This window comes from Dendrobates tinctorius, unplaced genomic scaffold, assembly GCF_039654945.1.
Source record: "Dendrobates tinctorius isolate UK_male_01 unplaced genomic scaffold, ASM3965494v1 ptg000250l, whole genome shotgun sequence".
NCBI classification, from domain to species: domain Eukaryota; kingdom Metazoa; phylum Chordata; class Amphibia; order Anura; family Dendrobatidae; genus Dendrobates; species Dendrobates tinctorius.
In genome coordinates this window covers 26,112,088-26,127,115 of record NW_027361917.1, presented here as the reverse complement: position 1 = coordinate 26,127,115, position 15,028 = coordinate 26,112,088, and the positions used below count along the sequence as shown (strand labels likewise).

At 45.0% G+C, this 15,028-nt stretch overlaps 1 protein-coding gene across 16 annotated transcripts in view; it reads right to left on the bottom strand.

Annotated features, from left to right (window-relative positions):
- Positions 1–15,028, bottom strand: part of LOC141063498 (heterogeneous nuclear ribonucleoprotein L-like) — a 187,943-nt gene that overhangs the window by 19,562 nt on the left and 153,353 nt on the right. For all 16 annotated transcript variants that reach the window (XM_073557582.1, XM_073557574.1, XM_073557570.1 and 13 more), the window contains one exon: positions 3,679–3,800. In XM_073557582.1, the coding sequence (XP_073413683.1) occupies positions 3,679–3,800 (122 nt within the window). The remainder of the gene's footprint in view (positions 1–3,678; positions 3,801–15,028) is intronic.

Genomic DNA, 15,028 nt, shown 5'->3' with positions numbered 1-15,028 from the left:
CAAAAGGAAGAACTTAAAAAAACTCTCAAGGGACGCTTTCTGTTTCTTAAAATGGATGCCTGCACACGTCACAGAGTGAACTATTTTGCCATCAATGTCCGATTTGTTTGTGACAAAAATGAAATAGTTACCAAGACATTGGCAGTAAAAGACACCAAAGCTCATCACACCAGTGAGTTTCTCCAGGTCTTGGTGGAAAAGGTTCTGCAAGACTATGAACTTAAAAAAGAGCAAGTTCTTTCTGTCGTAACTGACAATGCTTCAAATATGATAAGTACTATTAAGCTAATGAATGAGAGTAATTATGGTGACCAGCAGCTAGAAGAACATTCTGGGTCCACAGACACAGAAATGTTTGAAATAGAGGAACACAGTATTGTAACTGAGGAGCAAACTGAAGTTGCTTCAGATGAACAGCAACATGATAGTTTAGATGATCTTGTTGAAACTGTGTCAATATGTTCTTTCATTCATCACATGTGCTGTGTTGTGCATACGTTACAGCTGGCTATAAGAGACAGTCTGCAAGAAGGACATGCTGCTGCACTGATTGGCAAGGTGAGAAAATTGGCTACTGTTGCCAGAACCCCTAAAGTTGACTCAATTTTGAAGAGACGTGCTGGAAAAGGGGCAATTATTGATCAAGCCACACGATGGGGCAGTACTTACTTAATGATTCAGCGCTTGGTTGAACTGAAAACCTTTCTTTTAGACATGGCTAACCCTCAACTGACGCTAAATGAAAGTCAGTGGAATCAGGTGACTGAGCTGGAAAAATTGCTAGAGCACCCATTTACAGTGACTAAAAAATTACAAGCAGAGGACTTAACTCCAGGTATTTTCTTAAAGGAGTGAAAGAACCTGATGTTTCGCCTGTCCCAAAGAGGAGGGTTAATTGCAAGTGGCATTGCTACATCAATGAAATGGAGAGAGGAGCTACTATTACAAAATAACATTCTTTTGGCAGCTGTTTATGTAGACCCAATGCATCGGATTCTTCTAGATGATCAACAGCTAAGGAAAAGAAGCTCTGTTTGAAATAGCAGTAAGGATGAAAGGGTTGCAAAACAGTCAGGAGGAACAAGAAGAATTTGGTCGTCCTGCCACATCTTCACCCTCATCATCAACTGATGAAGAATTTAATTTCGAAAAATATTTGGATCACAAGGACCGTGCAAAGCATTCCCGCATAGAAGATGAGTCATCCCCATCAAGGAATACAGCCAGTACATTTCAGCAGAATTTTTCATGTGCACTAAAAGAAATTGAGAAATTTAACCGTTCATCAAAAATAACAGTGCAACAAGCGATTCCTCTGTATCCTGACATTGTCAGAGATGTTGCCCGAGTGGTTACTGCTTTGCCACCAACACAAGTTAGTGTAGAGAGGTTGTTCTATGCTCTCAAAATAATTAGATCAGATTTGAGGGCATCCATGAAGGAGGATCTGACAGAGGCAATACTTTTTCTGAGGACAAATTTATAGATTTCTTCTTATTAACTGCATAAAAGTGTTTATTGCATATTTACTTACAGTTTAGAAAAGTTTATAAAAGTTATTTGCTATATTCTAATTGTATTCTAATAAATGTAGTTTTTGCTCTAAGTGGTCTGATTACTTATATGATGGTGAGAAACTGAATAAGCACGATGTTTAATATTTTACAACAGTAAATTTGTTGTTATGAATTGGCCATTTATGAAGGAGTCGGAGTCGGAGCCGGAGTCGGAGCCTGATAAAATCCAGGAGTCGGAGTCGCAACTGAGGCTTACCGACTCCACAGCCCTGGAGAATAACAATATTTTTTATTTTAAATTCTATTTTTTTAAAGGGATATGGTACCCAAAGCCCAGAGGACAGTCTCCTCTCCTCCGAACCGTGGGTACCATCTGCAAATGTACTGCTTACTTACTTGGCGTGCACAGCCACATGCGGAAAGTAAGCAGAACAATGCATTCCTATGGGTGCGGGATCGCCGCGATTCTGCAAAATTAATGAGCATGCTGCGTTTTTTGCCGCAAAGCCATTCTGCCGCTGTAAAAACCGCAGCATTAGCACAGCTTTGCGGAATCCCATAGGAATGCATGGGATGCTTATTTTTCGCGTTTTCGCGGCAAAAACGTACGGAAAATACCGCTGCGAAAAAAAGGGTACGTGTGAACGAGGCCTTAGATATAAATGGAAATGTAACAGTTGTACCCTCAGTTGTCTTTCAACTTACATGTTGCAATTTCAGAGAATAAACAGCATGTGCAGCAATAAAGGCACCTCTAATTAATACTTGGTTGCACACCCTTTGGCATGGATGACAGCCTCCAAACATTTCTTGAAGCATCTATAAGCTTCTTGCACTTTTCAGCTGGCATTTTCACCCATTCTTCCTTTGCAGTTTTTTTAAGCTTTTGAAAGTTTGCATGGTTCTTTTTTCCAATGGTAGAGATTTCAGCTCACCCCAAAGACTTTCAATGGTTTTGAGGTCAGGACTCATTGATGGCCATTTAAAAAGGTCAATTTTTTCTTTCAACCATCCCTGTGAACTTTTAGATGTGTACTTTGGCTCATTGGGTTGCTGCAGGATCCATGATCTTCGACTCAAATCAAGTTTTCTTACACATTTCGCTCTAAAATCTCTTGATAATTCTCAGATTACCTAATTCCTGTGATATGGTCAAGGCCTCCAGTAACAGACGCAGCAAAGCAACGCCACAGCATTATGATTCCGCCACCATGCTTAACTGTTGGTAGGGTGTTCTTTTCCTTATTAGCCTAACTGTGCCATCTGTAAACAAACTGTTGCTTTGCAGGGCTAAATCGCTCCATTTTTGTTTCATCTGTCCACAGAACATTTTTTCAGAAGGAATGTGGTTTATGAAGGTACTCTTTGGCAAAGGATAGTCGTTCCTTTCTATGTCTTTTCTTCAGCAATGGTTTCATCCTTGGCCTTAACTCAAAGCTCCGCTTGGTTTTGTGTGTGGCGTATGGTACTTGTTAAAACCATAACCCCAGACTGTTGCAGGTTGGCCTTCAGGTCAGGATCATTCTTCAAAGTCATCGCTTGTAAATTATCCTCTTTCCCTCACGTCCAGCGAGGTTCTTGACAGTTCCATGCTTGGCAAACTTTTTAATAAAATTGCACACTGCTGAAACTGGGATACCAAGGTCTTTGGATATGGGCTTATTTCCTTTGGTAGTCTTGTGTTTGTCAATAGCAGTTCTGATGTCTTCAGACAGGACTTTGCCCTCCTTTGTCTTCATCATTGTGACAAAAGGAACAGCCTACTATATGGCTTTAAAAAAAACAGTGAAGTCATCATTCATTAGCTAATTCATGTCACGTGGGCACACACAATCACAGGTGATGTTCATCTGTGATTTATCACAGGAGAGTCAAAATGTGTTTCCATACTATTTTAATGTAAAATGTGCGTATCAATTCAAATACTGATTTCTCAGTAAAGGAGGAACAGACTTGTTCATGTAAAGGTATTGCTGAACTTGCCTTTGAAAAAGCTACATGCGCATATAAAATAGTTTTTGAGGGTGGAGGGTGGTAAAATTCTGCTAACCGATTCCCCTTAAATGCTTATAAAGGACGAGATGGAGATAAGAGTCTGAAGGCTGGGTACAATAAGGATAAATAACTATACATGCAAGTTCTATAATTACATCAGTCTTACCAAACATTTACCACTTTTCCGAAAATCTGCACCAAATTGAGGGCAGCAACTGCTCTTTGCACAGAAAACTCATCACCCATCTCCACAAGGGCTGTGCCTGGGATAGACCTCATGAACTTTACCTGCAATCAAAAGAAAAATTCTGTATAGATCTTTATTATTAATAGTTATCAGTTTCAAGTATTTACACATAAACCAAGTTGGATAGACTTCGTAGCCTTGATCAGACGTCATTAACTATCCCTCATTGTAATGTTGTAAGTCTAACTTTACAAACCCCAAAGAAAAAGTATTACATAGCAGCCATCCAAATGAATTGCAGACCACATAATGGGTAAGTGCTTTATAAATGTATACTACATTTATTTTACAACAATTTCTGCAACTTTTCAAAAGACTCAATGCTGCTGTATTGTTGCTTTACTTTATGTTTTGATTAAGGGAAATATGATTATTCCTACAGTCAACATGATTTTTTTATTCTGAGGAACAGTTAAAAAAAAAAAACAAACAAAAAAAAAAACACAACACCACACACCCGCTTAGACCATATTCTCATTTGCTGCACGCAAAGTGAACATAAGTTCATGAAAACAAATTATCTTTGTGCATTTAAAGACACTGTTGAGCTATGGGGTTTTTCTCTATAGGCTTTTATGGGGAGCCCAAAAGCACAGTTGTGTCTTCAAACACAGAATCAAATCTTTGTATTAAGAAATTTAAAAAAAAATAAAAAGAAAAGAAAACCTCATTCAAGATCACCGTTTCAAAACTGAACAAAAAACAGTACGCAAGTCACATGGAAAATGCTTAAAAAAAATAGCAAAAAATGCAATGAACATGGAAGATATTTATTATGCATTTTGGTGAGAACACCTGCAGAAAAAACTGCAACATTTACAATTTATGTACACACAGCCTTCATGTTCAAATCACTGACTATGTGCTGCAGAAACTGAAGTTTTAACTATACTAATTTGGAATATTTGTGCACCCTTGGCTCGGGCCCATAGGCTCTGTGCACCATTTTGCATGCTCCTGTTCCCCCCAACCTGTTGATTGACAACTTTGGCTTGCCTGGACCACGCACAGCCTATAGAGGAAGCTCAAGCTAGCCAGTGCTGTCAATCACCAGAGGTGTGGACAGGCAAAGGAAATGGACGTAATGGTGCATAAGTCTATTGGACACACCAAGGGCGGTATCATTCACATATCTTATAAACTTGAGTTATGCAAAATGGAGGAAGCGATTCCAATGGCGTACATAACTATCACAGGGCCCCAGAGCAAAAGCTCTAACTGAATCAGAACTTGTAATGCAAAGTCAAAAATAAAAAAATCCTAAAATACAAATTCCTAATTTGTTGTAGATCAGCTGAACAGGTTATACATTTTGTCTTCTACATTACTAATACTACTGTGGGTTTGTGCACTAAAACACTTACAGAATCATTTATCTATCTACGACTGTGATAAAAGCTAAATTTAGAATTCCTGTATGAAAAGGAGGAATTTATAATCTACAGAGAAATGATCACTGCTGTGGTTGAAGGGCAAGATTTAGAGACTAGCTGTGGTTACTCTACGGTTCAAGAGTCCTGATATTGTAACCACAAAGTATAGTAAAAGCACTTACAAGATATGATAAAGGGGTATGCCCAACGCCAACATGCTATCCCAATATGCAGTAGGTGTAATATTAACAAGTACCTGCAATCAGAAATGTAGTATAGTTCTTCAGGTTCGCTATGTCGCTTGCATCATGTAGGGTATTGCAGTTAGCTTAGGTATGCAATAGGATCTCAAAGTAATAGAATTTCAGAAGGAGGGTCATTTTGACCACAGAGATGTGTACTAAAAAGCTAATCTTTTGTCATTACCATATATTAAGAAGAAACCACCATGGTTACTTACCGGTAGCCGGTTTTTCCGGAACCCATGACAGCACCACATGAGAGAGGGATCCGCCCCGCCAGGACAGGAAGCTACTGAAACATAAGGGGCGGCACCTCTCCCCCGCTTCAGTTGGATTACAGAGCATTTGAGAGGACTTCCCGGTTAGTTACATATTTATCCAACACCACATCACACAAATACACCCGACTATTGTGCACACCCAAACGGTGAAAAAGGGGGGGAAATATACGGGTGCTATCATGGGTTCCAGAAAAACCGGCTACCGGTAAGTAACCATGGTGGTTTTCCCTTCACCCATGACAGCACCACATGAGAGATTCTGGAGACTTCGAACACCTTAGGGAGGGACCACCGCTTGCAGCACCATTCTACCAAAGGTCAAGTCAGCAGAGGAGGATAGATTTAGTCTATAGTGTCTAAAGAAAGTTGAGGGTGAGGCCCAGGTAGCGGCCTTACAAATTTGCTCTATTGATACCTCTGCTTTCTCAGCCCAGGAGGTCGCCACGGCTCTGGTGGAATGAGCCTTGATGCCGTCAGGAACTGGGACGCCACTAGCTGAATAGGCTACACTAATGGCCTCCCTAATCCATCGGGCAATAGTCCCCTTTGACACTCCATAACCTTTCCTAGCCCCCTGGAAGGCTACGAATAGGGACTGGGACCTCCTCCACTGGCTGGTTATAGACATATACTCTACTAGGGTTCTTTTAACGTCTAGGCTATGAAATTTCTCCTCTCCTGGGTTTTTCGGATTCTCACAGAAGGAAGGGAGGACAATTTCTTGGTTTCGGTGAAAGTTAGTTACTACTTTCGGCAAGTAAACAGGGTCTGTTCTCATAACCACCCTATCCTGGTATATCTGGGTATATGGTGGGTTGACTGAGAGGGCCTGCAAGTCACTAACTCTACGTGCCGACGTTAGAGCTACCAAAATGATGGTTTTTAGGGTGAGGTTTTTAGTTGAAATCTGCTGTATGGGTTCAAACGGCTCCTTCGTAAGGGCTTCCAGCACCAGATTTAGATCCCATGGAGCTATTTTTGGTAAGGAAACTGGCCTAGATCTGTGGCAAGATTTTATGAACCTGGCTACCCATCTGTTTGCCGCTATATTGCAATTGTATAATGCACCCAGCGCTGAAACCTGTACCTTGAGGGTATTAACCGCCAGGCCTAGCTGTAGACCTGTCTGCAAGAACTCCAAGATGGACTCGATTGGGGGTTCTTGACCTAACGGTTTTCCCAGGAATTGTAGAAATTTCTTCCACTTCCTGCCATATATGTCGGTTGTTATTGGTTTTCTACTTTTCATTAGAGTAAGTCACCAACCCCGGGGAAAAACCTTTATCTCTCAAAAGTGCCCTCTCAAATTCCACGCCGTCAGATGGAACCCCTTGACTTGTTTGTGGAATATCGGCCCCTGAGCTAATAAATCTGGAATTTCTGGCAGTACCCACGGGTCCGAGAGAGACATCATTTGCAGTAGTGAAAACCACGGTCTTTTTGGCCAGAACAGGGCTATGAGGATTACTCTGGCTTGCTCGTCTCTTATCTTTTTTACCACTGCCGGGATTAACGCTACTGGGGGAAAGGCATAGCTCAGTTTGAACAGCCACGGGATTTCCAGAGCGTCTACTGCCCACGGGTTTTCCCCTGGGTTTAATGAGCAGAACCTCCTCACCTGCCAGTTGTTTTTGGTGGCAAAGAGGTCGATCACTGGCTGCCCCCATAACTGTACTATCTTCTGGAATATTACACGATTTAAGGCCCACTCTCCGTTTTAACTTGTTGCGGCTTAGAAAGTCGGCTTGAACATTTTCTGTCCCTTTGATGTGTAGGGCCGTCAGGGAGGTTAGATGTTGTTCTGCTTTGAGAAAGATTCTTTTGGCTTCGTCCATTAGGGAGTTTGACCTTGTCCCTCCCTGGTGGTTGACATACGCCACTGCCACCCTGTTGTCTGACATAATTCGGACATTTTGACCCTGTAGCCTGGGAATGAATGCTCCCAAAGGCTCTGTTTACCGCTCTTAACTCTCTTAAGTTGGAGGAAGCCTTCTGCTCTAGGTGACCCCAGGACCCTTGGGCTATTTGTTCTCTCAGGTGTGCCCCCCACCCCAAGGAGCTTGCGTCCGTCAATATTACATCGGACACCGGCCTGTGCCACAAAGTTCCCCCTGCTAAATTTGTGCTGTCTAGCCACCAAGTGAGAGAGTTTTTCCCCTTTTCGGAAAGTTCCAGCTTCCCTTCTAAACGCCCTTTCAATCGTTTCTGGGCTGACAAGATTTCCGCCTGCAGTTGTCGGGTATGAAACTGTGCCCAGTTGACCGCAGGGATACAGGCTGTTAGCGTGCCCAACAGGGACATTGCCCTTCTTAGGGTCATGCGCGGTTGTTGTATTGCTGTAAGGGTCATTTCTCTCACTTTCTCTAGTTTTTTCTCTGGCAAGAGACAAACTTGACGGTCGGAGTCCAAGACGAAACCTAGAAATGTTTGTTTCCTTAGGGGTTGAAGTTTTGATTTCTTTAAGTTTACCATCCAACCCAGTCTTTGCAGGGTTTCTGTTATTTTCTCTACTTGATGTGCGCAGTGACGTTCTGAATTGCCAATGACCAAAAAATCGTCCAAGTAAGGCACCATAATCACATTGTGGATTCGAAGGAAAGCTGTCATTTCCGCTATTACTTTCGTAAAAATCCTTGGCGCTATGGAGATGCCAAACGGAAGAGCTGTAAATTGAAAGTGCCTGAGGTCGCCCTGGATGTATAGGGCTACCCTCAGGTATTTCTGGTATTCTGGGTGCATCGGGATGTGGTAATAGGCATCCTTCAAATCTATTACGGCCATGAAGCAGTTGTGGTGTAACCGCTTTATGGCCGAAGACACTGATTCCATTTTGAATGTTTGGTTCATGATCCATTGATTGAGGCGCCTGAGATTTATTATCGTTCTGAAGGAGAGGTCTGGTTTTCTTATTAGGAAGAGGGGAGAATAGAACCCCCTTCTCTATTGATCTTTTGGGACCTCTATTACAACTTGTTTCTCCAACAGTCCTAAAATTTCTGTTTCTATGGCTGATTGCTCCCCTGGTTCCTTTCTGACGGGGGTCACCACAAATGAAGCTCTTGGATGCTGGAAAAAAGGGATTTTTAGGCCATTCTTTATAATGCTCAGAATCCAATTGTTGGCCGATATTTTCTCCCATTCTTGAGAAAAGAGCTTCAATCTTCCCCCCACCGGAGGGCTGGCGTCATTGCGGGGATTTTTTGGCGGTTGAGGTAGATCCCCCAAACATGAACCCTGGTTCTTTTTTCCTCGTCGTCCCACCTTTTCCGCTCTCCCGGGGGACGGCCCCGATTGAACTTTCCCCTCCGAAAGGGCGGTCTCCTTTGATCACCCATGAATCTGGGGAAGCCCTTCTTTTTATCCCCGGCCTTCTCCAAGATGTCATCCAGGTTTTTCCCAAACAGGAACTACCCATCACATGGTAACGAGCATAATTTCGCCTTAGATTGAATGTCCCCAGGGCAGCCTTTGAGCCATAATGCCCGTCTTGCGGCGTTCGATAGCCCCGCTGCTCTTGCCGTTAACCTCATCGAGTCGGCGGAGGTGTCAGCCAAGAAAGCGGCAGCTCCGTGTAGCAAGTACATTTCTCCTAATATTTTCTCTCTTGGTACCTTGGAGACTAATTTTTCTTCAAGTTGTTGCAACCAGACCATTAATGACCGGGCTGTGCAGGTGCCGGCTATTGCCGATTTCAGACCCCCTGCCGCTGCCTCCCAGGTGTGCCTTAGGTATGAGTCCGCTTTTTTATCCAAGGGATCTCTCAAAACCCCTGAATCCTCCAGGGGCAGGGCCGACTTCTTGGAAGACCTAGACACTGCTGCGTCAATCTTTGGGACCTTGTCCCAGACGTCCGTGTCTTTAGCCACAAAGGGGTATCTTCGCTTTGAAGAGGAGGGAAGGCTACCTGACTTCTCCGGTTTCTTCCATTCTTTTTCGATTAGGGCCTGAACCTTGTCATTGACCGGAAAGGTACGCTTCTTCCTTTCTTGCAGGCCGCCAAACATTACATCCTCCAGTGATCTCTCTACCTTCTCCTCTTGCAGGCCCATAGTGGACCTGATGGCTTTAAGGAGAGCGTCCGTATCTTCTACGGGAAAGCAAGGTCTGCCCCCCGTATCACTGTCTGAGGATGAAGATGACCCGTGCTCAACTTGATACTCCGAAGAGGAGGAGCCTGACGAGGAACTCGGGGAGGCTTTCCTACTCTTACTCTTCTTTTTTAACAATTTTTTAAGTGAGCCCTGTACCTCAGATTTTATCATCGATCTGAGGTTTGTTGCCAGGCTCGGCACCTCTTCAGCCATAGTCCGCTGGATACAGCTGACACATAAGTCCTTTTGGTAGCTTTTTTGCCTCCCTAAAAAAAAAAAAAGACAAGACATAGGAAAGCCTATTATTGTCTAACTTTCACGGAGATCACTCACCACCCAGGAAAGACGGATACCGGGCTCTGGGGCTGCGAAGGAGCGTGCGCTCTGCGCTCTTTTGATCTCGAGGAATCCCTCGATCGGTGACTCGGACGGCTGCTGCTTTTGCCGCTCGAGCGGCTCTTGAGACCAGAAGCTTGCGATGGGGGCAGAGACAATGGGGACGGTGAGCGATCCTCCTGAGACGCCATTGTCGCCCCTGCAGCCGCTTCTGCTCCTTCTTTTATGCGGTGAGTGAGCCCCTCATTACCCCTCCCCCCCGCGACCGCCAGCCGCTTCTCCTGGCCGGCGTCGCGCCCGGCGCCATGACCGTCGCGTCTTGATGACGTCAGCGGTCGCGCTCCCACGTCAGACACCGGTCTCTGCCCCCGGCTTCCCCTGCATGCAGGGGAAGGAACGGGCGCGCGCGCAGGGGGAGGGCGGCACAGGGAGGAACCTCCGAAGGGAGGACATCGGAACGTGCCCGCACGAACCTGGGGCCCGTATGAGGAAAACCCCGGGGACTGCGCTACCAGCTGCCGACGGCCAGCGTCGCAGGTAAGCCAGCCCTGCATTTTTACACGCCGGGACGGCCCTGGGTCTTTTCATCCTGACAGGCACCGCCGCTGTCAGAGGGATTCCTTTCCAGGACAGGAACCCAACTGAAGCGGGGGAGAGGTGCCGCCCCTTATGTTTCAGTAGGTTCCTGTCCTGGCGGGGCGGATCCCTCTCTCATGTGGTGCTGTCATGGGTGAAGGGAAAAATGAAACTTACGAAAAAGAGGAAAAGCTAAGGGTTTGATGGACAGGCAACAGAAATGGTGACAAGTTACCACTCAAGGCTGGTAGAACCTAGGGAATCCGTCACCCTTTTTTTGGCTTGCAGCTGCTGGCTTAAACGTCGGGGGCTTATCTACAGCATTCTGTAATGCTGTAGATAAGCCTCCGATGTAACCTGAAAGATAAGAAAAACGAGTTAGATTATACTCACCGGGGTGGGCGGTCCGGTCCGGTGGGTGTTGCAGTCCGGTCCGACGCCCCCCCCTTCTTCATGCGATGACGTACTCTTCTCCCGTCCTGTAATGGCTGCGGCGCAAGCGCACTGCTCTGCCCTGTTGAGGGCAGAGAATTCTGCAGTGCGCAGGCGCCGGACCTCTCCCAGCACCTGCACACTGCAGGACTCTGCTCTGCCCTCAACAGGGCAGAGCAGTGCGCTTGTGCTGCAGCCATTACAGGACGGGAGAAGAGGACGTCATCGCATGAAGAAGGGAGGCGTCGGACCGGACCGCCCAACCCGGTGAGTATAATCTAACTCGTTTTTCTTATCTTTCAGGTTACATCGGAGGCTTATCTACAGCATTACAGAATGCTGTAGATAAGCCCCCGATGTTTATGCTGGCAGCTGCAAGCCAAAAAAAAAGGGTGACAGATTCCCTTTAAAAGATGTTTGTGGTAGTTTAACTACCGCTGATGTAGAATAGAAACCATAAATTTCTAACGAAAGGGCTCGATAATAAAATGGATTTCAAACTTAAAAAGCCAGCTCAGCCGGTCAAAAGGCATTCCAATATCCGAGTAAGGGGGCAACCAGAAGGCGACAGAAATCGGAACGCAGTGCACAGACTGGCCGGCGGCTCTTCCGACCCAAGCGCGAAAGCTTCATGTATTTCTATGCAACTGTCACTCTCAGGTTGGGAAAGCCGCCAGCCAGTCGGTGCACCACATTCCGACATTCCGATTTTGTTCAGATTTATACAGCTGTCTGACTGCCTTATATAGGAGATGAGATAAAAGGTTATTTCCAGTATTGCAAGATAATCTTTATATACGTAAAAATGGAAACTATTAACCACAAACTATAACAGAGCAATCATATACACGATGGTGACAAGACTGGCAAAACGCACGCTCATGCTATGCCTGGTTTGATGGAGTACAAGGAGCCGAATTCATTAAGAGGCGCACGCCACTTAATGAATCTGGCGCAGTCGATTGGAGTAGCATTTCTGGTGTACAAAACATCATTGCTTTTAATGAATTGGACAGGCGAGCGAAGTCACAACCAATTCTGACTCCTAGCCACTTCTGCCCATTTAAGCAGGCTGATACAAGACTGTGTTAAAAAGCACAAATATTTTTGGGCAACTCTGCGCTGCCTCCAAATATTGCAACTTTTCAAAGCTTTGACACAGTTTTCTGTGGGTAAAAGCTTTGACAAATCTGCCCCGCTGCGTGCAGACTAATCCACTGCCCTGATTCTTTAAAGCCCGAAGTCTGGTGTAAAATAAAAAGCTTTGAAAAGTTTAAACAAAACCAAAAAATGATCTGCAGCATATGCTGGTATTCATGCATTGCATAAATGAATGCAAGTAATTAAATAGTAATAGTACATGTAAATGAAATAGGGTACTTGGTTAACACTACATACTGTTGCTATTCATTTACTTATTACAGGGTATTTGCTCATTTTGTTTTTCATCTAGTCTTAGGTTCTATTAAATAGCCACCGTGTGAATGCACGTCTATGCATTGCACGTATACAAATATATGCCCTGGCTCAATTTATTGGTTTTGTTTCATTTTTTTGCACTCTGTACAAACAAGGACACGGCTCCCTCTGTTTGGGCTGTTCATTTTGTTTATATAGATTTCCACGGACAGGGGGCTGCACAATTGGGACCCACTCCTCCTCTGCCCTTATCTATTTGGACATCTGCTGACACAGTGAGATAAACTACAACAGTTAGGTACCGTCCAGATTGGGTACACTTGAAATAAAATAGTACAGCGATTTTTGGTATTTTCACACCTGATTTGCCAAGCTCCAACAAAATAAGAGGGGCTAAGAGCTTGTCTAATTCTTGGCAAGTTGTGGCATTTCTTATGCTAGAAATCTTCCCAGGAGAAAGATTTTGTGGCAAAGCACACTGAGGTGTACACCACCTCTTAGACACACCTGGTTCATTAAGAGGTGTATTCTTCTTAATGCAACAGGAGCGTCTGGACTCAAGCACACCCTGTCATTCAAGACCGATGTGAAAGAAGAGGGGGGCCATGTGTTTGATCTTGGCATGCAGTTTGGCTTTTTCTTTTATCAATGGCGTTTTATAAGCCAACTCTGGCACTGTGTAAAAAGTGGTCGGAACTTATACTGCATCTGTCAAGTTGAATCTGTATGTATGTATAATTATTTGAAGAATTCACCCCTGATGCATTGTGTGGCCGCAGTACTTAGAATATAATCCCTTTGTATTAAGCCACAGTAATATCATCACGCAGATCCCAATTAAAAAGTTCACATAGTGTCCAGATAGATAGCACTCATGTAGTGTTATGCGGTACTTCAATAGTGCCCTGAAGTAACTAGTACACGGGAAGCAAGGACTTGTAAGACCAAAGTATGAATGCATACTAGGGGACTTTTCCTCCCCTAACATAGTTATGCTGTGTTTTAGTCCTGCAGAAAATTTCTACATTTTAGTAAAAGACCACAAAAGACTTTGGAAAAGGACAACAGATTGCGGATTTATAAGGATGCAGTTGCACACTGGCATTAACAGTCTTTGCTACTTAGGAAATAATTTGTAATGCATTTGAGCTTGAACATTGGTCCATTCAAAAACACCGGATATATATTCAGTTGTTTTTGGGGCATTATGAGACCAGTAGCCATGTACACAATTGACTTGTGATTACAAAGACTTGCCAGATGTTACTTTGACAATATTTGACAGTGTACTATATTCATGGAAAGCTCAGTAAAGGCATATACCAGTATTTTAATGCCTGTGAAACAAAATCACATCCCCTAAACAGAAAAAAAGATGACGTGTTTAGTTGTCTAGCATCCTTAATGCAAGAAAAGTGGGGGCGTGGCTATGTAGTGGCGGCGTGAGGACGCGCTTGGCAAGAGCTCCTGCCATCCTGAAGACATCCGACCAGCAGATCCTTACCTCTGCAGCACATTTGCTAATCTTCGGACCCCTCTGGACTCTGGGGCGCTCCTGGACCCACGCGGGACAGCGGGGCTGGATTCCTGGGTGCCTGCGGCTGTGAAGACCGGGGTGGCCATCTTGGAGGTGCGCGCTTTGCCTGTGAGAGACGCGGCGCCGGGTTCCCTCGCTGCAGCGCTGACGGACAGTGAGCAGACACCCTGAATACTTGTGAGGGACAAGTGGTGTGTGCCCTGAAAGATTGGGCCCCGCGCCCCCCTCTTGCTATATCACCTGGCCTGCCAGCGCCATTACTGTACGGACTTGGATCCCTCTCTGTCTGCTGTCCCTGTGGGGTGCTGAGGGTCTCTCGCCGGGTTGTAAGGGCCTTTGTCTGCTGCTCAGAGCTGGACATTGCCTCCCTGTGTGACTCTGCAGGTCTGTACTGTTCCAGGGACCCTGCAGCCACCATCTGATAATTTTACTCCGTCTATAATCTTGATTCAGGGGACTCCAGAGTGCACTGTCTCTGATATCCGGTTGTGCCCTATTGCTATTGAAATGAGTTGTTCCAAGGGGTCTGGGACGGCTGAAAGGATGAAGGAATATGCCAAAATAGACTATGCTGAAGGCTCAAGATCTCTTAAAAATAATCCCTCACAGGCCCAGCGTAAGAACCGCCCCTCTGAGGGTGGGGAGGAGAGTGAGCAAGAGGCATTAACCCTTAAGCAGGTGTCTGAACAACTTATGCAGGCCATCTCCTTAACCAGGACGTCTCTGTCTAGGAAGATAGAGAACGTGCACACCAATGCGGGACGCCTCCGACAAGATATGCAAGCCATGAAGGGCTGCATTACGGAGGTGGAGACGCGGGTATCCCATGTAGAAGACACCATCACACCCATGGAAGCCAAACTATGAAAGTGGCAGGCTCTATGAACGCGTGGAGGCAAAAAGCAGATGACCTGGAGAATAGAATGCATCGGAATAATATCCGAATTATTGGCCTGCCGGAGCGCTCGGAAGGACAACACCC